Raw genomic sequence first — 22,966 nt, 5'->3', positions numbered from 1 at the left:
CTCTCTCTCTCTCTGTGTGTGTGTGTGTGTGTGTGTGTGTGTGTGTGTTAGAAGGGGCAGAAGACCAGGGGAGGAAGAAAGAGAAGGACACATAGAGCTACAACATCCACAAATTTCCAGGGCATGAAACTGTGTGACGTGTTTAGGAAAAGGCACCAAGATGAGCAGACTCAGAGATGAGGTGGAGATGTGGGTGGGGAAGAGAATAAGCTAACCTGAAGGGCAGGTTACCAAGTTCCTGCAGACAATGGGGCACAATTAATAATTTTTAAATTAAGGAAAGAAATTACTGTATTACAATATTTAACAAGATAGCCTCAGATGGCCTGGAGGGAATGGACACTGGCAAAAGAAGAGAGAGGGAAATCAGAAACAGGTGCAAAGACATGGACTGGCAATGGCAGAGAAAATAAAAAATAAAAAGCCAAGCTGAATATACTAGAGGCTATGCATTCTCTGCTCATCTCCTGAGGCTGAATGAAGAAAATCTGTACCTGGAGCTAGTTCTGACTTATGGAACCCCTACCACATGCTTGGAATGATCTAGGCAAATGTGGTCCATCTGGGATGCACCAGGAGGGGTAGGGTAGGGAAGCTGCTGCAGCCCAGCCTCAGCTTGGTGGAAGGAGTCTGCCCAGAGTACTGAGAGGGGACCAATGTGTTCTCTGGTCTTAGACATCCAAGTTTACAAAGAGTAAACTGTGTGCAAGACAACTGAGGAGGGGGGAGGAAGAGGGGAAGGAGCAGAGGAGGGAGAGGAGTGATGATGATGATGGCTAACATACTTCATGCTTATTATGTTATGCCTGGCAAGCATCATTCCTTTAAGCGCGCGCTCTCGCCCTCTCTTCTCAAGGAATCCCCCTCCTCCTCCTCCTCCTCCTCTTCCTCCTCCTCCTCCTCCTTTTTCTTCTCTCTCTCTCTCCCTCTACCACCCATATGTGGTATATACTAGGATTTCACCCATTTTATTTTTATTTATTTTATTTTACTTTATTCTTTCCATCACTATTTATCCCCTCTGTGCTCTCCTCCACCTCTCCCCTTCCCCCCAATTCTAAAGATGAGGAAATGGAGATAAAGATGTAAGTTATTTGCTCAAAGTCAAGCAATTAAAAAAGAAGTGATAAGGCCGTAATTTGAAGCCAGGCCGTCTAATTCCAGAGTCTATACTCTTCAGCACAAGGAAAAAAATCTAGACAGAAACAAAACTGTTAATCTCAATGCATCTTGAAGTCCAGACTGGCTGTACTGGTCCACAGGGACCTGGGTGGGGAGATTCCGTGAGAACAAGGTCTCTCAAGATCCTGAGGAGCCAAGCGCCTGGTTCCCACCAAGACTCCTCCAATAGGTTTTTAGGGATCCAGGAACAACACTGAACTCCACCCACCAGTGAAAACTGGGACCCAGTCAATTTTCTTGAAATATCAGGAAAACAGAAATGACCATTCCTCTGGGGTCCCAGGTAGCAGTGATGACAAAAACAAAACAAAACAAAACAACAACAAAAAACCCCACACACCTCTGAATTCAAAGCTCTACATCTGCTGTGGTCAGCAAGACTGGAAACGGAACCTTACCAGAGGGCTAGGAAGGGTGGCAGAGTCACTAAAGATTTTTAAAGTTGAGAATAATGATCTTCAATATGAACCCACAGCCTTTCCGCTTCAGTGTTGTAAGTAAAACAATGTTAAATGCTTTTTCTCTTATTTTAAATGTAGGTACACTGGTATGACACAATGCCTGCGTTAGCACCTATTTCCCCTCCAAGTGAAAGACATTTTAATGTTTTATTTAACTAATCTGGGTCTCGGTACCAAAGCAGCAACCTGAACTGCACTATACAACAATTTTACATTTAAAGAGATGCTATTTAAATAGACCCCTTGTCTGAATCCTCAAATTCCAGGTTTAAAAGGGAATTTGTTCAATCCTAGAATAGCTTTGGCTACCTTAGTCAAGTGTCTGTGGTCTTATGTGTCCAAATATAAGATGAGCTTCTTTTCCAAAACTGTCCTCTAAAAACAAGGCGTCACCTTATATCTGAGTCCTTTCAAAGCCTCCTATTACACTGACCTCTCTGAACAACAGAGAACTGTTTGGGAACGATGCTGGAAATAACCTCGCGGAGTACAAAGGGTCGACTTGACAAAGGCAGTGGAGAGGGAAACAAAGACACATATTGCGGATTTAGTTCTTATTCCTGGTGGGAATATCTGACCTCACAATTTCTAGTGTTGGAAATCAATGTAAACAAGACTTTTAAAGATCACTTCAAAAAGTAATAGCGTTGCGTTGGCCGAAAATGCACAATCTGAATGTAATCATGAGGGCACATCAAACCAACCCAAATCAACGGACATTTCTATGAAATAACTGGCCAGAACTCGTTAAAACTGCACAAGATACCAAGCAAGACTAAAGAACTGCCTCTGATTAAAGGAGTCTGAGGAGACCTGACAACTAAACGCTTCATGATCCTGACTTGGATCCCACGTAAGGAAAGCAACGTTAGTCTTCTTTTGAAGGGAGTCTCAACGACTTCAATTACTTCAGTCTCAAACAAAACCCCAGAAATCCCTCAGTTATAGGGAAAACAATCTCTACTAAGCAAAGTATGATACTTCTTAATGATTTTTTTGGGCCAGAATATTAGCACACATGATCTTGAAAGATAGTGTATGTTTTTTATCCAAAATTTGTAATAAGTTTACAAGAAAATTTTGTTTGAAAAAATATCTTTAAAAACATATTTTGTTATTAAAAAACATTTTTCTAGTGAAGGTCGATACACTTTACTTTATCAACCTTGCTGTGTTTCAAGGGTATTTGAAAGGGAGAGTCAGTGTCTTAACTTAGCCGTCGATAGATAAGTACATTCTTCTAATTGATGCTGGAATCTGAAATATCAGCCATAATGATAATACATGACAAACAGAATAATAATAACCCCTTCTTGCATATGTCAGGCCTTTTCACATCAATGAGATCAAGTGTATCTTTTGCTTGATCACTGTCAAAGCTGGTGTGGGCACACCGCTTAGAGTGCATTTTGCTACCACAGGAGTGTGGATGATAAAAAGCACATGAAGTATATGAACCAAACATTTCAGACAATTGGCCTGGGGCGAGCCATTAAAAAAGAACTGCATAATGATTAAAACTGCAAAACTTCAGCATATTCACAACGATTAACGCAATCACATTCCAAGTAGGTCCACTCTTGGCAGAGCTTACAGACACTAATGCCAGAAAACATTACTCTTTTTCAAAACATTATCTGCATATTCAAAAGTTGGAGAGTGTTGAATCTTAAAATCTCTTGGCCCTGGGTTTTAGCAATAAATTAGTGAAAAAAAATAAATGGGATAAACTAAAATTATTCAGCTGTTTTAGCTACACATGTAATCACAAGAGCCATCAAATTCCAGAATTTCAGGAGGTATTCAGAACATAAGGTGCCCCCTGCAGCACCTCAGCGGGCACCCCCTCTACCAGACCCAGGAAATAGTACTGTGGGTCCCTGGGACACTGAGCTAACACTAGGGACCTCCCTCTGGAGTCATGCCAGCACCTGTGGCCACGATAGCTGCAGAGGGGCCCCCCACCCTCCCATAGAGCTGGGTAACAGCCCCAGGAATGCCCACTCCCTGAGCTCGGATGCAGGACCACAAAGCACTATGCCTCCTCCTCCTCCTCCTTCGTGGTGGATGCCTGCACTCCTCAGGAAAGTTCAAACTGACCAGGGAACTATTTTTTTTAATGGATTTTTATTGATTTTTTAGAGAGAGGGGAAAGGAGAGAAACATTGATGATAGAGAAACAACAATCAGCTGCCTCCTGCACGCCCCCTACTAGGGATCAAGCTCACAACTCAGGCATGTGCTGTGACCGGGAATCAAACCGGCGTCCTCTTGGTGCCTGGGTGAACATTCAACCACTGAGCACAGCAGGGCATGACCAGGACTGTTTTAACTCTGTTCAGATTTATGTCTAGTTATGGTTTTGGTCCAGAGAAATCTATTTGTTGTTTATTAAGAAACATGTTTATTAAAGAAAGAACTGAAAGTAAAGAGAGAACATAAGACCCATAGTTAAACCTCTAAAGTCCTTGTATTTTGCTATAGTTATGTTCTGACTTATTTTACTCAAAGGGTTTTTTATCATCATAACATTATTGTTTATTCATATTTTATCTAACACTATGTATAGCCTAAGCAACTTTCTAGAGTAACAGTCTTTTAAACAAATAGCTGTTTAATATTCCAAGTAACTGTAACTTGTTTTACTTAACTGGTTCCTTGTCATTGAACTTACTGATTTACTTTTAAAATCATTTGTTCTCTGAGTATCTACTACATTCAAGTCACTGGATTAAATATTATAAGTACTACACATACATAAATAAATGACTCCTCCCAGAATGCTCTTCAAAACCACAAAAGATGCAGACATATACATGCAACATATATGATATACGCATGTGTATACTTGCTATGTTTCTTTAAACCACTTAATTCTTTTAAAATATGCTTATATGATTGAAATATTCTAATTTCCTGTTCATGTATTCCTCTTATTTCTAATTTCTGTTCTCCTTGTCTGCTGGATTTGCCCTCACCTAGCATGACTAATCAGAAAATCCTTAAAGTACCCACAAAAGAAATTCTCAGCATCATTAAATATTTTATCTTAAAAACATGTTCCAAGTATTAACAACACCTGTGCTTGAAACAAAATTGCTATATATGTAATATTTGGCTGGTCACCTGGAAAAGGTAATAATTTGTTGGAGTTTTCTTTAGGTGGTGGAACCAAGAGAAAGGAGGGGACATCTGGAGCCATGGGGACAGACATAGACCTTTCATTCTGCCCTATCTGGCTGTGCGATCCTTGGCGTTTTCCTTAAATGTCACTGTGATGCAGTTGCGTACAAAGGAGTTAATATTTACTTTGCAGGGAGGATGTAAGGGTGCAGGAAAAATCTATCGAAGGGCCCAGCATGTACCTGGATACAAAAGACGCTATGTTTATGTCTACAATGAGCGTATCTTTTGCCTTTATGAGACAAACAGAAGTGTATACAGAAACATTTTATTTTTTTGTTTGTTTGTTTTAAATTTTTTTTTAATATATTTTATTGATTTTTTACAGAGAGGAAGGGAGAGGGATAGAGAGTTAGAAACATCGATGAGAGAGAAACATCGATCAGCCGCCTCCTGCACACCCCCTACTGGGGATGTGCCCGAAACCAAGGTACATGCCCTTGACCGGAATTGAACCCAGGACCCTTCAGTCCGCAAGCCGACGCTCTATCCACTAAGCCAAACCGGTTTCGGCCAGAAACATTTTAAAAAGAAAAATTCAGTTACTTGGCTTTACTGCTACAAGTGAATTTTAATTTATCACTCATTTCCTAGTGACAGATCGAAGTCTTCAAAATTTAAGAACCTAGCAATGTGGAGAACAGTACCCTGAGGCCGACCCTGACCACCTTGTCACCTAGTTCCTAATGTGTAGTTAATCCCATGCTTTTCCTCCTTTCTGTGTATTTGTGAGTTTATATCAAAGGGGATGGGGTAAATTCCCAGGGCGGGAAAGTCACATCCATTCTGCCATCCTGCTTTGGGAAGATTTGCTCCCCTTTTCTAATTCTTCTCCCCTGGGCCTCTGATTTGAAAGGTGAGCAAATGAGCCCTCTGCTGTCCTGTCAGCAGGTGGGATTAACTGTTTGTTTTTTGGAAAAGTAGATGTTCCCCCAGACACACTAGTGTGGGAGAGCAGCTTCAGGCCCGGGAATACTTTGCTTCGCATTTCACACAGGAGGTCTGGCATGCAGTCTTCTCTGAATCTATGACTCCCTGGCTAATAAGATTCCCTGACAATGGCCTCTATAAGTTAATTCAGGTTCGATCACCCAAGGTAACGGAACAGTAAGCTTCCCAGGGACCTTTTGCATCCCTGGAATTCTCATTTTCCCGTTGGAGTCAGACTGGAGTTTAAAAAGTGCAAATAATTGTATGAAGTCAACCATCTTTGTTCTGTCAAAGTGATTCAACCATCATTAAAACAGACATAATATTGTCAGGGCTAAAAAAAATCTTAGCTGTTTTCCCCCTGATGGGGCCTGGGTAAGGTGAGACCTCTGAATAGTCTCAGGCATGGTCCGCGCCTCCACCTGGGCCGAGGCACCCGCGGTGAGGAAACAAGTCTAGACTAAATGTAACCACAGCCTGGAAGGCTCTGTGTTGGAGAAACTGCCTACGGAACGAGCAGGCAGACAAGATTTTACCTAAAACCTATATCGTTTGTGGAGTTGTGTGCACAGAGAATTTCAGAAAATCTCTGCTCTCAAAATAACCTGTGAATAAGATTTTGTCTAAACTCAAGCTGTTTCCTTGGCTTTGGGACTGCAAGGTCGTCGTTATGGTGATGGCAGATGCCACTGCGCTAACAGCACACCCGGAGCACAGAAAGCTTCATTTCCAAAGGTTATTTTGGAAACTGTCCTTTGCACTTGCTGCTCCCGTACCCAGAAACTCTGACCTCAGATATACGTGCACGACGCATTCCCTTCTTCATCGGGGTCTCTGCTCGGATGTCCCGTAGTGAGGAATCCTCCTGACCATCCCATCTGAAGTAGCACAAACAACTCAAAAACAGGCTCCATCTTACCTTAGAACGTCTTCTTTTTCTTATTCCCTTTTTTCTTTCTCACAGTCACTCACATGATAGATGCATTTGTTGTTTTCCTTCCTCCCCTCCCCGCCCCCTCACCCCAAGGCACGCTCCATGAAGGAGGAACTCTGTTATTTTCACTGCTATATCCCAACCAGTTTCTCACGGAGTTCCTGAAGCCAGGATCACTATTCAATAAATATTTGTCACAGGAATGAATGAACCGTAGATGTTTTAGCCAAGAGCCATACATCTCCAATTCTCTTCCCAGCAAGATACAAACTCGAACAAAGCTCCTGAGACATGCACACCCGGCTAACAGTAACATCTCCTTAGATGTCTTTGTTGCAGCTTATGAAGCAAATGTACCATGTGAGCTACCCCAAGAGTTTACAAAACTCAAGTTTCTCTTCTAATGTTCCCAGGCTATTTTACTAAGAAACAGACAACCTCCTTTCCCCAAATTGCAGATGTTTTCATGCACACAGAAACCTCGGTCTCTTTCCTTACCATACTCATAGGAATTGTTGGTGAAGAGGAGGTAGTCAGAAGTACAGGTCTGGGACTCAATATCCAAATCTCCTAACCTCAGAATCAACTTCTTCCCCTCCGGTACTGTGATTGTCTTCTCACAAGTCGTGTGATTGGGGTAAGTCCGTGGATAATTCTTAGATGCCATAGTGCCACTGTCCAGATAGGACACTACGTGCCCACAGCCATCACCTATTAAAGAAAAAGGATTTAAGAAGTAAAATTAATTGTGCCTGAGAATTGAGAATCCAGTACAATTCCCTAGTCATATATTTTCTTCCTTCTTTGAAAAAAAATATTAAAAATAAGATTAAATTATTACGCAGTATGTATTGTTTCACGTTGGTACATCTCTTATTTCCCAGTTTAATCTTTTGAACAGTTCATCTAAATGTTTCGTATTAGAATGGAAAGCCATTATTAGCAAACACATCATTTTATCATCTTACTTTTTCTAATCATCTATCTATCTGAACTTGTACAGTGGGCCCTTGGCATTCACAGATTTTGTGGTTCTGTCTATTAGCAAGCCAATGCCATGTAAAAATCTGCGATGGAGAAAATATTATTACTTACTTCAGAGAGTTACCGTGAGGATTAAGTGAGATAACATATGTAAAATCTGTCATTGACAGAATCTGAGACTTAGGCTGAGAGGACTTGAACAGCCTGTCATTTAGCTGGGAACTAGCAATCATTCAACATTCATATCTCACTAATGACAGCCATAGATTGATGGTTCCTGATAGACTCAGGGTGCATCATCAGAGAAAGTCAAGCATCTCCTACATTGAGTGCTTGCCACACACCAGACCTGTGGGAGACACACATAGCAGCAGTGGCTGCTTCATGGACCTGAGAGTGAAATGAGAGACAGTCACATGTCCAAATAACTGTAACACTAAATGCTTGGTGCCATATCAGGGGCTTAAACAAAGTGCTGAGGCAGACAAGAAAGAATCTCTTTTAGTGAAATATCACTAGTTCATTAAAAGAACAAATTTTTTTAAGAATTCTCTGAACAAGAAAGGTCATCAATTGACCAACAAGTTGCCCTGGTAGATTAAAGTGACCAAGCTAATCGTTCCAATATCTAATGGTGTGCACTGTGGGTGCTGCAAGGCAAATGAGCATGCACTGCATTAAAACTGCAAAATGCCTGTGGTTGGTACAGCTTCACATAAAACAACAACAACAAGAATCCTACCCTTAGGGAGGCAGAGGAAGCAGAAATCATTTGGAGAAGGAACTCTGTCAGGCAGGAAAACAAGGGCTCTCCACAGAAGCCCCAACTAGGGTACCATGGGAGCTAAAGACCAAGCAGCTTCTTCCCTAAACTAGAGGAGGACTCACCTGTGGGCATCCTTTATTCCACTTCCTTCTTGCAGCTCAAACAAGAATGGAGGCCCAAGCCAAAAGAAATATCTGGGGGTAGGGCAGGGAACCCCACTTCAGTAGACCAGGTGTAGGGAAAGGATCCACCCATTCTCCAGAAATGCCCACCAGGTTCTGAACAGCCCTGGCCAGGAGGCCGGATTGAGGGAGAGGTGACCTTAAGGAGATGGGGTTAGAGAATACCAGGGAAATGTGGATGGATAACTACGATGAAACTAATCTGCAACCTGGAGATCTAGGCAAAAGTGGTGGGATTTTTACTGTAGGCAACAGGGATCCAAAAAAACCTTTTGAGAAGAGACTTAATGAAGTATTTGAAAGAGGTATTTGAGAAAGTGGGTCAACCTGGTTGGGTAGTGATAGGAACTAGGACACAGGGAGAATCTGGGTCAGAGGAGCAGTAGTAGGCTAGAAACGAGCTAGCTAAAAGGGGAAGGAAGAGAAAGAAAACCCAGAGAATTCATCATAAAAAAAATATGAACAGACATAAGTTTGTAGAGGAAAAGACAAGAGGAGAAATAAACACTAAAACTGTGAGTCCAAAAATGACTGGAACACGGAGGTTGATATGGGCAGAAAGGGAAGCATGGAGAGCGAACAGGTTCGGGGCAAAGGTAAATCTGTTTGTTGAACTGGAGGTGAGAGCTATATTTCGTGGGCTTCCTGGCAGTAAGTACATGACTCCCAGGTCCATGATGATAATTAAATGAAAATTATAATGGAGTGAAGCATATGGTGGGGAAGCACATAATGCACAGGGTTTTAATTTGAAAAGTGATTTATTTCCTGCTTTTAAAGGCTTGAATTTTAAAAAAATAGTCCAATTTACAGTTTCTTATGAAAACTGGAAGACATGGTAACCAAACCAACAGGCATTCTCAAAGAGCTAGCAATCTGGTGACTGCCCCTTTAAAAGAGACAAACACCCAGCCTTGGGGTGTGTGGCTCAGTTGGTTGGGCATCATCCTGGTTCAATTTCTGGCCTAGGGCACATGCCTGGGATGCACAGGCTCCATCCCCAGTGGTGAGGCGTTCGGGAGGCAGCCAACTGATGTTGTGCTCTGGCATTGATGTTTCTCTTTCTCTCTCCCTTCCTCTCTCTCTCTCTCTCTCTCATAAATAAAATAAAAATAAAATAAGATAAAATAAAATAAAAGAGACAAACACCTTAGCTCCCTACCAGGTCCTGGCCACTCGTTTTTGACTGGTCCATCATTGGAGGCATTAATTTTGAGCACTCGAATAGAGCAGCACTAGGGTAACTAGAGTACAAACAAATGATTGTGCATATAAATATGCACTAACACTTTCTAAGCCACCAAGATACCGGCCGGTAAACATTAAATGCCTCTTTTCTGGGTACAATGCAATTCTGCTTTAGTAAGAGAAGAGCAAGTGTAAACATTTCCTAGATAACACAACGAAATTATATGTGAATCAACCTACCCATGATTATTGTGTTCTCAATTTTAAGTGACTTGTTACGACAAAGAAAAATCCCACGGTGTCACTTTTATTCACTTTATTAGGTGCAATAATGGTATCAAAGTTAACTAAGAAACTGGTGTTTTTAGGGATGCCTACTGAGATACGTAGGGCTGAAATGACACAATGACGTAAGGTCTGTCAGGGTTTGTCTTCAGAAATGTACTTCAGCAAAATCGGGAGGAAAGGATGGGGAAATGGTGACGGTTGCTGTAGCTGGATGATGAAGGTTCACGAGCTTTGCTCTGTTTTGTTTTTAATTAAGATGAAAACAAATACAGGTCAATCTTTAAGGGAAGAAATACAATCTTGCTTTTATGATTAACCTCCACCTGGTGTTGGGAGGGCTGGTGGGCAGTGAGCCACAGCGATGCGGTGCTGGAGGTGACAGCTACAGTCCAGTGCCACCCACCTGACATCAAAGGGGGGAAGCGGAAGCAGGGAAGGAAGAAGCTTCCCCACGGGGAATCTGCCTGCTCTTCAAAAGTGGCTGCCACACAGTGTTTACCTTTTTCTTCCCTGTAATTTAATTGCCAAAACATATGATGACTAAACCATGTGTCATTTCCTCCTCTCCTTAGACTGAAAGCTCCCCACTGCGTAGGATTTTAAAAGTCCTCCCTCCAATGCTGGGCTTCAGTCCTGGGGTTTGCTCAGAGCCAGAGCTGGTTTGTGAGACTGACCAACCACCTCCCCCAAACAACTTACAAATATAAAACTGCACGGGTGACGTTGAGATTTTAGGGGGGAAAAAACCCAGCAAGTACTTACTCATATAACCTCCCAAGTGACCTCTGTACAAAATTTAAGTATTTTTAAAAAATATATTTTGATTGATTTCAGAGAGGGAGAGAGAGATAGAAACATCAATGATGAGAGAGAATCATTGATTAGTTGCCTCCTGCATGCCCCCGACTAGGGATGAAGCCCACAATCCAGGCATGTGCCCTTGACCGGAATCAAACTCGGGACCCTTCAGTCCGCAGGCCGATGCTCTATCCATTGAGCCAAACCAACGAGGGCCAAAATTGAAGTCTTTTAATTCTAAACATTTGGAAACAACTTAAATTGGAAAAGAACAGTCAAACTATGATATCTCCAAGCAATGTCATATTAAGGAAAAGTTAGGCTCATGTTTTGGAAGACGATTTAATTTATTTTTGGAAGTCGGACCTATTATTACATGTGATGCTCAAAGAAGTGAAATGGCTTAAAGCCATAGAGTTAGTAGGAGGTGCAAATGGGTATGAACTCACGCTCCAGAGTCCACACGACTAGCCAGACCAGAAAGGCCGGTGAGCCAAGGAACAAACTTCGGGTGAGAAGTGGGGCCTCTCTGTCCCTTGTTCAGAATCGGGGCAACGTCAGGGCTGAAGTGTCTATGCCACATGGCTTTCTGGATGAGGCCCTGGCAGGCAGCAGAAGAGGGGGCAATCTGGGAGCACAGCTTTTGTAGACGACTATTTATTTTTAAAACAATATAATGTACACACATAGATATGAAGGAAAAAATGTTTACTTCTATGGCCTGGGATCACAAGTCATTTCTATTTTGTTTATACATTTATTTTCTATATTTCCTACAATATGAAACATTATATATAAATAAAATAATTAAAAGTACCCCCCAAAAGTACCAAATTCACCTAATGTTCTCTGTCACATTAAAGGCTATGTTCAGCCTTAGCCGTATAGACACCAATATACCCAAAGTGTCATTAAAAACTCAGTCCACAAGTAGCGAGGGACTTGGTATCATGTAGTTCCTGTTTGCAGTTGCTCACAGTCAAGGGGAGAGGTATATTAACAAGTCATTCCTAACAGTAAAAGGACAGGTCCAAAAACAGAAACACGGGCTCAATATCTGTTCTTCAAGTGCCCTAAATGAATGAATACGCCTCTGGCTCTCTGTCTTTGACATCAGCTATTTGGGAAGTATGGATATACGAGGTATTTTTAACATAAGCCTAAAACAAATCCTAAATGCTTATCTACGTGAGTCAACCATTTATTTAGTCTACTGTAATTCCACCAAGAAAGCAAAACAATAACTTCCTTAAAAGACTATTTGCTTTTGATAAGAAATCGTGTTCCATTAACAGAAAAGTAAAATTAAGATATATGTAGTACAGACTAAGTTCTGTAATACCACAAAGTATGATATAGAAAAAAAAACACACACAAAAAAAACACTCTTCACTGAATTGCATCAGCTTGAAAAATATTTGGCTGAAGTGAAATGAACAGTGCACAAATACCTTTAAGATTAATTATGAACTAGTCCCTAAAAGGAGACACCAGCCTTCAACTTTTTTTGTTAAGACCCATATGTAGAGTATAGATTTTTCATCCCAACCTAAGTAAGCACACATATATCCATATGCATAGATAACAAACAAAAGTCTAATGTTTAATTCTTTTTATCATATGTAATACACTGCGATATTTCCTATTCTGTTTCATTTTTTAATTAAAAGCATGCTGGGTGTGCCAACCGAATTGATTCTGTTGCCTATTAATAAGCCTGCAATTTGGGCAATAGTGCTCTAAAATATAACAGAAGTGGAACCATTTCTAGAGACATGATTTCATTACAGTTGTATCCTTGCGCTTCTAATAATCAACTTACAACAGGTCTCAACGCATACACAATCATTCATGTGTAGGTGTGAGAAAATTTCTTTCCAGGTCTAAGATCAAGTGAGCTCTTGATGACTACAATCTTTTCAACCACAAAGGGGAGCCTGCAATTATTACAGAGCTCTTTGTCCCCCAGTAAGGCGAACAGCTTTCCCCAGGTATTCCTAATTTTACTGTCAGCCATACTGTCTTAGGAACTCTGCTCTTCTCCAGTGATGCTTAACTTTTTTTCACTTTGTGCATTGCCTGGAAAGAAATGGAAAACCAGGGGCAGGCAGGCCTAAGGGGCTGTGTGAAAATAGTCAGACAGAAGTTATAGTAATAAAACGTCAATTATTCAACATCTTTAGTTTTCCTGAAAGGAAAATGAATAACACTGCTGAAGGAAGTTGTAGTCATAGACTAGAAACACAGGCCAAGTTGTGCAAAACTGTTTAAGATCTCTTTAAACCTTATTCTCTCCACAAAGAAAATAGATGCTAATGATATGACTAATCATCTAATGAAGATAATACTTTTTGCCTCAGCAGATGAAAGACTTTTAAGAGTAAAATAAAAGGAAACATCAGAGACTTATTGTCAAAAGCCTCTCTGTGTAAGCCCTCAACACAATGTTTCCTATCAGCTGAAAAATGACTTCAGAGAAATCAATGTGAATGTATGAGAATGGAACAAATCATTTTGAGAGGTCCTATCCACAACTCCCTGCATAATGCTTGGCTGCCTCCATCAGTGTGCAAAGACATCAATAATTTTAATGCAAGCATATTAAAAAGGACATGCACACCCAATGGAAGACATCTCAACACCTAGCTTAATGCTATTCTTTAATGTGCTGTAAGCAAAACCAGTTAAAACTCCCAAGTTCTTGGCCACACTCCAGTCTTGTGATTCTGGCTGAGATGGTTGTGGGTGTGGGGGAAGAGGGTTTCTAATTTCATAAATTATTTCATACACTTGGGAGGGGACAGCAGCAATGGGTTCCGGCACAGCCTTGCCCAGTACTGACTCTGCGGCCTTGGGTGAGTCGCTCTACCTCTCCAAGCTTTAACTCGTCATCTGTAACATGGAGACAACTCACAGGGTTATCATGGCATTCAGTGAGATCATGATGATCAAGGATTGAGCATAGAGGCTCGCATATAGTAATAATTCAATATATTTTTATTTTAAAATACTACACCCATTAAAGTATCGAGAAATAGCTTTGAATTAGCTGACTTTATCCAAATTTCATCACCTGTTGGTTCTGTGAGCTTAAGAAGTTACCCACTTAGTGTGTATCCATAACTGGGTGTAGCAAAGATGAATGAGTCTGTGTGTGAAGTGCCCTAAATTGCTGAAAGGCGAATCAGCATGGATCCCGTGCTATTTATTGAGAGCCTGCTCATTGCTAAGCCAGCATCTGCTCAAGTGGGCACTGTGAACTCCCAAATCCTAATAGGAGTTTTACAGGAGGTCAAGCCCGCATCTCCAAAAGACAGCTGCAGGTAAGAAGGCTTGCAGAACCCTACCTTTTTCTGTACCACAGGGCATCTCAAAGCCTGGCAGGGCACCGTGACGCTCTCTTAGGGGTTACAGTTTGCAATATTCCCAGGGGACTCTTTCCTCAACGGGCATCACCAGGGAGTCGTGCTCTGTGGGACACACTGGCCAGTTCCTGGGCTCGTCTCTCAAAAGTGGGACACACATGAAGCTTCTGGGAGGAAAGTTGTACGTGGAGAAGTGTCCTTCGGCCTTTAGACTTCTACGAACAATACTGAAATTGTACTATATGATTCTGATTTTCAAAAAAAGACTTTGCATACAGTTGTTATGAAGTTACAAGTGTTTGTGGGGGGGGCATTGCAACAAATTTGACACATTGGATGAGAGAAGTTTCATAATTTTACAGATGAAAACTTACGAAAACCACTTGTTTGCACAGCAAAACAAGTCTAAGACAACTGATTTATCTCTGTTGAATAGATGCTTACCAAAAGGAAGTTGAAGAAAAGTGGCTGCTGACCTTTCCTAATAATGCCAGGATGTTAATGCAATGTCCAAGCTGCAACTGTGAAGTTGATGATAAATATGGGAGAAATCTTTCCTGTCCCTACAACATGCTATGTTTCCTAATCTTGCTTCCATGTTAAACATGCACATTGCCATTATTCAGATACTAGAGGCCCAGGACACGCATTCGTGCACAGGAGGTGTCCCTCGGCCTGGCCGGCGATCCAGGCCTATCGGGGGGCCAGCTGGCCAGGGGGAGGAATCCTGGGAGGTTGGCCAGCCGGCCCCCCAAATAGGGCCTATCAGGGGGCCGGCCAGCAGGGGGGAGTGGCCATGGGAGGTTGGTCTACTGGCCCCCCCATTGGGACCGATCAGGGGGGAAGGTGTCGGGAGGTTGGCTGTGGGAGTGCACTGACCACCAGGGGGCAGCTCCTGTGTTGAGCGTCTGCCCCCTGGTGATCAGTGCGCATCATAGCAACTGGCCAACCTGTCGTTCAGGTCGTTCGGTAGTAATGGTCACTTAGGCTTTTATATAGAGAGATATATAACTTAATATTGACTTTTCGCTCTAGAGTCCAAAAAATCCAATATGACCAAGTATAAACAAAGTTAATCTGAGTTTTAAAAGTTAAACCTGTAAGCATTTCTCTTTCATACACACATATCATTTCAGTTTCACAAATACATTTTTCAAAAAAATCAGTAAGAACCAAAAGGTTATTAGAACAGGAAAAAAATTCATGAAAGGGCTCTTTCTTACTAATCCTCAGCATTTATCCAAGCAGTTACTGTAAAAGGTGACAGATACAAAGCATCCTAAAAATTTTACATTATCTTATTTAACTCGGGATGATTGTATTTGATAGATAACATTATTAGTTTCCTTTTTAAAATGATAAAATATTTCATATAGATCTGTATATATTCACACATACATAACACACCTATATTCATAAGATATACATATGAGATATACATATCTCAAACATCCAAGTATATATAGTATATATATCCCATAGCTTATAAGATAGGACATTTCCAATAAACACAATTGAAGCCCAAACTTTCTTCACCACATGACCCTCCTGTTTTCTGAGTTGTACGTGTGAAGAAGTTGAGGCTCTGAAAAGCTGAGTGACTCAGCCCCGGTGAATGAGCTGGCATCTGAACCCAGCCTGTCTGACTCGGTCCATGAACTCCATCACTGTGCTCTAAGGCTGCCACTGTAAGAGTCATACTTCTTATAGGTGAGGAAATTGAGGCAGAGAGATTTAAGACATTGCCTGAGTTCACACGACTACTGAAAAGCCCAACTGGTATTAAAACCCACATTACATTTATTTATTTATAGTCCTACTCTTTTTGTCTCAAAATTAACATGAGGAAAGTAGCCATGTTTAATTTAGTTTCTTATAAAATTTATGATTATGAGAAATTTCATCTCCCTCTTTTTAATTATTTAAGTAAGCACTCTTTACTAGACTATTAAGGGAATAGTCTAATGAGAAGTGCCTATTTTACCTATTGCAAAGGTTGTTCATTTTGCTTAGCATCAGTGTGGCTCCTAAAAAGTGCTCCATAAATGAAGGTTTCACTGGATTAAAATGCTGCTTCTCAAGTTTCCGTGGGCAGCCAGTCACCTGGGGATCTTGTTCATATGCAGGGCCTGGAAATGTCCAAAGCTCTTGGTAATGACAGTTCTGTTGGTCCCTGTAAGATATACTCTGAGTAGCAAGAGACTAAAAGAATCCTCATTTTTTATTGGGATCTTGCAGTGAATCTCTTTCAAAATGAAAGTTCCTTGAGATATCATTTTATTTTAATGTCTATTCCTAAAGCTGGAACATATCTATATATTTTCAATTCTCTAACACTTATTTTCACATTAGATTTCATTTATAAGACTAGGACAGACAATACGTTTCAGAATCTATATGTAGGGTGTGATTTCTGACACCTGGACAAAAGTGTCAATTTAGAAATTATTTGAGCATATGGTGGAAAATACAAAGAAATTGGATGAGAAGGTTTGTGAACATACATGTATGCACCATATACAAGGAAAAAGCAATCAGTGTTTATTGACCAGAAAATAGCAAATCTCTGTTGGGAGAGAGATGGTAGTTTATCATACATGCAATGAAGCATGAAATGTAATATGAGAGAGAAAAAACAGACCTTAAAAAACTCATACCACATTCCACAGTCCTGAAAATTGTACTACTTTTGCACATTCTGCATTCTGCATTGCTGAATTTATCACAGTCCTATAAGAACACATGGTTAGCTACTAACTGGAATTTGAAAAAGGCTTAATACTTCAGTGGCAAATGTGATCATTTCTAAGAGAAATCAAAGACTGTTAATTTAAAACTTTACTGCATAAATTATGTTCGTCCAAGACTTTTCTTTAACTTGATCTCTCCTGGAATGAACTTCCCTTGAAGATGAAGAGCAGGAGACCATCCCTAAGGCACTTAGAATTGGAGAACACCCACCTGCATCCATCCCACTTAAATGTGCAATGTGAATGTGACTGGGGTAAGTGATCGAATCTCTAAATCTCAGTTCCCTCAATAGCTCTCAAAACTGTTGGGATTAAATCAGATGAAAAAAAGAAAAACAACCACTTGATAAATCAAAATGTATATGAAGATAGATTCTTAAATTGTTATTTACATACAAAACTGTGATTGGACATGTAACGATGATCAAAGGATGTTTAAACCATTGCGTGAAATGTTGATGGGGAAGAGTAGTTTACTAAGAGATTATTATCCCACAGATGACTTGTGGGAGAGAGGGACAAGCTGTTACTTCCTGCCTGAAGTCACTGATCATTTTTAGCATCATTAAAAGTGGGTCAATAATAATCCTATCTAATAAAAGAGTAATATGCAAATTAACAATCACTCTGCTACACCCACAAGCCATGCCCACCAGCCAATCAGGAGTGAGTATGCAAATTAACCCAACCAAGATGGCTACGGCCATGGAAAGAGCAGGAGGCTTGGGTTTCCCTGGCAATGGAGGAAGCCAAGCTTTCTGCCTGCCCTGGCCAGCCCAGGCTTCCACTCAAGGCTACAAAGTTTCAATGATAGAAGATACATAAAACCAAACAGAAATAGCAGCAGCCACTGAACTGGAAAGAGCAGGAGGCTAGGGTTGCCCCGGCGATGGAGGAAGCCAAGCTTTCTGCACACCCTGGCCGGCCCAGGCCTCCGCTTAAGGCTACAAAGTTTCAATTATAGAAGATACATAAATCCCAACAAAAATGGTTGTGGCAACGGAGCAAGCAGGAGGCTTGGCTCTGCTCAAGGCTACAAAGTTTCAATTGTAGAAGATAAATAAACCCCAGATACCAGGGCCTTCGCTTGGGTTGCCGGGGGGCGTGGCTGGCCTGCAAACCACCACAGGCCCCTCACCCAGGTCGCCCCATGCTGCAAGGGAACCCCCACCCTGATCTGGGACACCCTTCAGGGCAAACCAGCTGGCCCCCACCCATGCACCAGGACTCTATCCTATCTAATCCTATCTAATAAAAGAATAATATGCAAATTGACCATCACTCCAACACACAAGATGGCTGCCCCCATGTGGTCAAAGATGACTGCCCCATGTGGACACAAGATGGCCGCCACAAGATGACCAGCAGGGGAGGGCAGTTGAGAGGGACCAGGCCTGCAAGGGAGGGCAGTTGGGGGCGATCCAGCCTGCCGGGGAGGGCAGTTAGGGGTGACCAGGCTGGCAGAGGAGGAAAGCTGGGGGTGACCGGGCCTGCAGGGAAGGACAGTTGTGGGGGACCAGGCCTGCAGGGGAGAGAAGTTGGGGGGGACCAGGCCTGCAGGGGAGGGCAGTTAGGGGTAACCAGGCATGCAGGGGAGGGCAGTTAGGGGCAAACAGGCTGGCAGGGGAGTGGTTAGGGGGTGGTCAGGCTGGCAGGCAGAAGCAGTTAGGGGCAATCAGGAAGGCAGGCAGGCGAGTAGTTGGGAGCCAGCAGTCCTGGATTGTGAGAGGGATGTCTGACTGCCCGTTTAGGCCTAATCCTACTGGTAGGATCGGGCCTAAATGGGCAGTCGGACATCCCTTGAGGGGTCCCAGATTGGAGAGGGTGCAGGCTGGGCTGAGGGACACCCCCCCCCCCCATGCACAAATTTCGTGCACTGGGCCTCTAGTAATAATAATAATAATAATAATAATAATAATAATAAATGCATCTTTTGATACAATTAGCAGTACATGGCACTAAAAATACGTAGCCTGACTCTAATCAAATCTTTTGGTCTAACTTTAGGTTTACACAGAAATACAGGGAACAGCACACCAAGTAAAAGACAACACTCAGAAGCTGTCAGTCCAATTAGGACGTGAGCTGTGTCACAGGACAACCGAGCCTGATTTTCTTGCAGGAAAATGAAGCGTTTGTGGGTCAGGGGCAGTGGTAGATTAAAAGCGACTTAAGCGACATAAAAACTAACTGCAATGTGTGGACCTTGTTTGGATCCCTGTTTATACAAAGCAATGGTCAAAAGCCATGTTTAGGTTAATGGGAAATGGGATATGACTTGAGTATCAGATTATGTGAAGACATTACTATTAGTATTTTTAGGTGTATTCGTGGCATTGTGGTTATGTAAGAAAATACTGAGAGATGCAAATGAAATATTTAGGGAAGAAATGCCATGATGTCGCCAATATATTTTAAATACCTCAGAAGAAAAACAGTGTGTCTGTTCAGATATTTACTGTAGCACAGTTACAGTCTGTAGTGTGCAGTAAAGAGGATGAAAAAGGGCAAAAGAAGAAAGAAAAAGGTGTTTCCTACCTATAAGGCAAGAGGGTCTCAAAAGATTTTCAGACCCTTGTGAGCTAGGAGGACAGCAGGTTCAGAGCATTTCTCTACCTTTTATTTTATTCTCTTGGCAAAGCAGGGACTTCCTTGGGGGGGGGGGAGGAAGAGGAGGAGGAGGCAGGAAGGAAGGAAGGGAGCGAGGGAGGGAGGGAAGGAGGGAGGGAGGAAGGGGAGGAGGAGGGGAAAAAGGCAATTCTTGCTCCATGTAATTCCCCAAATAAGCAATCTCCATTCTAAATTCCTGGCCTAGGAGAAGGAGCAATTCAATAAACAGGTCTCATGTTCCAGGGGTCCCATGGGCTAGTAAGTCTCTAAAGTGCCCTCTTTTGGGCTGAAATCAGCCACATTGTAATCTCAGGTGAACTTGCTTTTGTGAATTGCAATAGAAAGGCTGAATTAAATCCATTCAGCCATTTAAAAATTAATTAACAAGCCAAAGAGTTGTTTACCTATTTTCCCAGTAGGAAACTTTATGCACCGGTAATGCAAATATAAGCGGATTTCATAAGTTTTAATATCACCTTGTTCTCTGTCAGAAATAAGAGTGAAATAAAGTTTTGTTTTCTTTTTTTCAAGAATAGAGAGCCCCATAAATATCATTTACCTCCGACCTTTAGGCACAGCCACTAAACACACTCAATCATGAAACGGAGCCAGATGCCACTGTTTCCAAGCGTTTTAATTTTGTGATGAAAGAAAAGAAAAACTGTTCGTTCCCTTCCAGTAAAATGCAAATATGTTGAACATTGAATAAAAAGGCTACAAATAGTGCTTGTAATTTGAGTTGGAAAATGCTGAGTATAAAAACAAATTCGGTTCTCGGTAAAGATAAACTCCAGTCTAACCAAGGACAAGTTGACCCCATTAAATATAAATTAAAAATCTCATCCAAGAAGGAACAAGAAATACACATTACCTTCCTAATACTTAGTGCATTTAAAGTTAAACTTAATACTTTCTCAAAAAAAAAAAAAATACAGACAAGCAAATTACTTCTGACTTCATAAGCAAAGAAGTGTTATTTGAATCATACAAAAGACACGAATCTTGATAAGATTCACAGCTGAATGGCCAAAACAAATTTCTACTTTTACACCGGATATACCTCAGTCACAATAAATTACTTGAAAGTGAGTTCTTGGTTTATCTGAAGGCTAACTGTTAAAATAAATATAAACTTGGAAATTTTTCCCAATAGTATGGTGAAAAGCTTTTAATCAAATGTTAATAAAAGCATGCAGACATTACATAGTAGAGTATGCAGGTATTAGTTTTATTGTTGTATTTATACCTTACACATATTTACATATATAACTTGTCTACCTAATATTTAATAAAAACAAATAGTAGACAGTATGTGTGTGTGCTATGTTTATTGGTTGTGGAGATACATATTTGTGTGTGTGTACGCACACACCAAAAAAACATATCTTTAGTGATTCTCTGTATAACATCTTTTTTGCAGGATTATGATCTATCGGGACAATATCATTTGTCAATACCCTGCTTGTTCCACAACTGCTCTGCCTTGTAAGCATTAGGAAGATCTTTGGGAAAGCAGACAGGAAAGAAATCTCCATCCTCAAAGAAATTTATTTGTGTGTGTGTGTTTTTTTTAAAGAGCTCCAGTGTAGCTTTATTAAAAGGGAGAGATGGGGTAAAATGGAGCCAATTAGCTTTTACCTTGTTTCAATGTTCTTTTCAGCTTTTCCTACACACACACACAACAATCTACCTAACCTAAAATTACCGTATATGCGACACAGGCTTTCTGCAAACATAGGGTATACTTTCACACAGCATGTAGCTCCCAAGGAGACAGTTCATAAAAACTAGATTAATAGATCTTGTAAGCATTAGGAAGATAGGAATGGCAGTAAGTAGTCAAGGCTCACAGGACAATAAGGCTTAATATAGTGCTAATGTCACTAAGGTCTAAACACTGTCCCCAAATGATCTTCAAGGTAAAACAGGCCCCTGATGGCCTCAATGTATAAGCATCTGCAGATCTTAGGGGATCACTGACTCAGTCTACCACCTGCTCCTCTCTTCTTGAGACTGCCAGCTTTCCGGCGTTGCCTGTAAAAGAGATCAGAGATTCCCAACCCTTATCAGAGATGAATTTAGGTATTTTCTTGAAAACATGTGCATTGTTTCCTAAGACATCACCATAGTCATGTATGCATTTTCTCTGCCAACAACTTAGTGAATGTCACCTTTCACCGCATTCTCTGAAACCGCAACCACAGCATTCATGTGCAGGAAATAGTTATCTGGAGCCCGTTATCTACCAGGCACTGTACCAGGTACTGGTGGTGACTTACCAGTAAAAAAAACAAAAACCCTCCATTTTGTCTCTGTCTCATGGATCTTCTAGACCCGTGGTCGACAAACTGCGGCTCGTGAGCCACATGCGGCTCTTTGGCCCCTTGAGTGTGGCTCTTCCACAAAATACCAAGGCCTGGGCGAGTCTATTTTGAAGAAGTGGCGTTAGAAGAAGTTTAAGTTTAAAAAATTGGGCTCTCAAAAGAAATTTCAATCGTTGTAATGTTGATATTTGGCTCTGTTGACTAATGAGTTTGCCGACCGCTGTTCTAGACTCTCTCTCATTCCACTCCCCACCCCCCACCCCCAAAATAAAACTTCTTCAACTCCCGCTGAAAGGCAAGGCTGGCAGTTGGTTCCAGGTTCATACCAGAGCTCACAGTTAAAATTTATTTCCACGTCGGGTTAGAAACCACCATTTCATCTGCATCAGTTCAATCTCTCCCACCCGCTCACCCCCAAGGCAAACAGCTATTTTGTTATATATACAAGGCCGAGAATGAACATCTGGAAGATGACATCAACATGACTTTTCAGTTGCAAACATGCAAAATTACTTCTAGTCTAATGGGGGAGGTGGGGGGGGGGGGGAGCAATCTGAAAGCTTGACAATATTTTCCTTCCATCCTCAATGCCAGACTTTGAACACAGCAGAATGAATTCCTCTATTTTAAGTCCTTATTTTCAGACTTTATTTACAAACAACAGCTGGACGAGACATATTTTATTTCAGGTTTTGATTCTCAACTAGAGTCAGCCCTAAGTCTTTAACAACAGGGCAGCAACTGTGTTTTCACTGCCTTCTCACCCCATCCTCACTGAGCACCTCCCTATCCCCTACTGAACCCTCATCCAGAAGGAGCATAGTGAGCAGCCTAGGGCTCTGCATTGCTAAAACGGAGCTGGGCTTGAATACCAGTTCCACCATGCACTGCCTGAGTGACAAGGCAAGTGGCTTAACAGTCTGTAAGCCTCAATTCCCACTATTGAACACTCATCCCTATTGGGTGACCATCATGTGCTGGCCACTGTTCAAACTACACAGCTCTTCATGGACCTTGTATA

The 22,966-nt window shown here is 41.5% G+C and overlaps 1 protein-coding gene across 1 annotated transcript in view; it reads right to left on the bottom strand.

Moving 5' to 3' along the window:
* DCBLD1 (discoidin, CUB and LCCL domain containing 1) overlaps positions 1 to 22,966 on the bottom strand; it is a 57,110-nt gene that overhangs the window by 30,189 nt on the left and 3,955 nt on the right. The window contains exon 2 of the mRNA XM_080666337.1: positions 7,189 to 7,401. Within this exon, the coding sequence (XP_080522463.1) occupies positions 7,189 to 7,401 (213 nt within the window). The remainder of the gene's footprint in view (positions 1 to 7,188; positions 7,402 to 22,966) is intronic.

Source organism: Plecotus auritus (assembly GCF_963455305.1).
Source record: "Plecotus auritus genome assembly, chromosome: 4".
Classification (NCBI taxonomy): domain Eukaryota; kingdom Metazoa; phylum Chordata; class Mammalia; order Chiroptera; family Vespertilionidae; genus Plecotus; species Plecotus auritus.
This window is presented reverse-complemented; position numbering and strand designations above follow the sequence as displayed.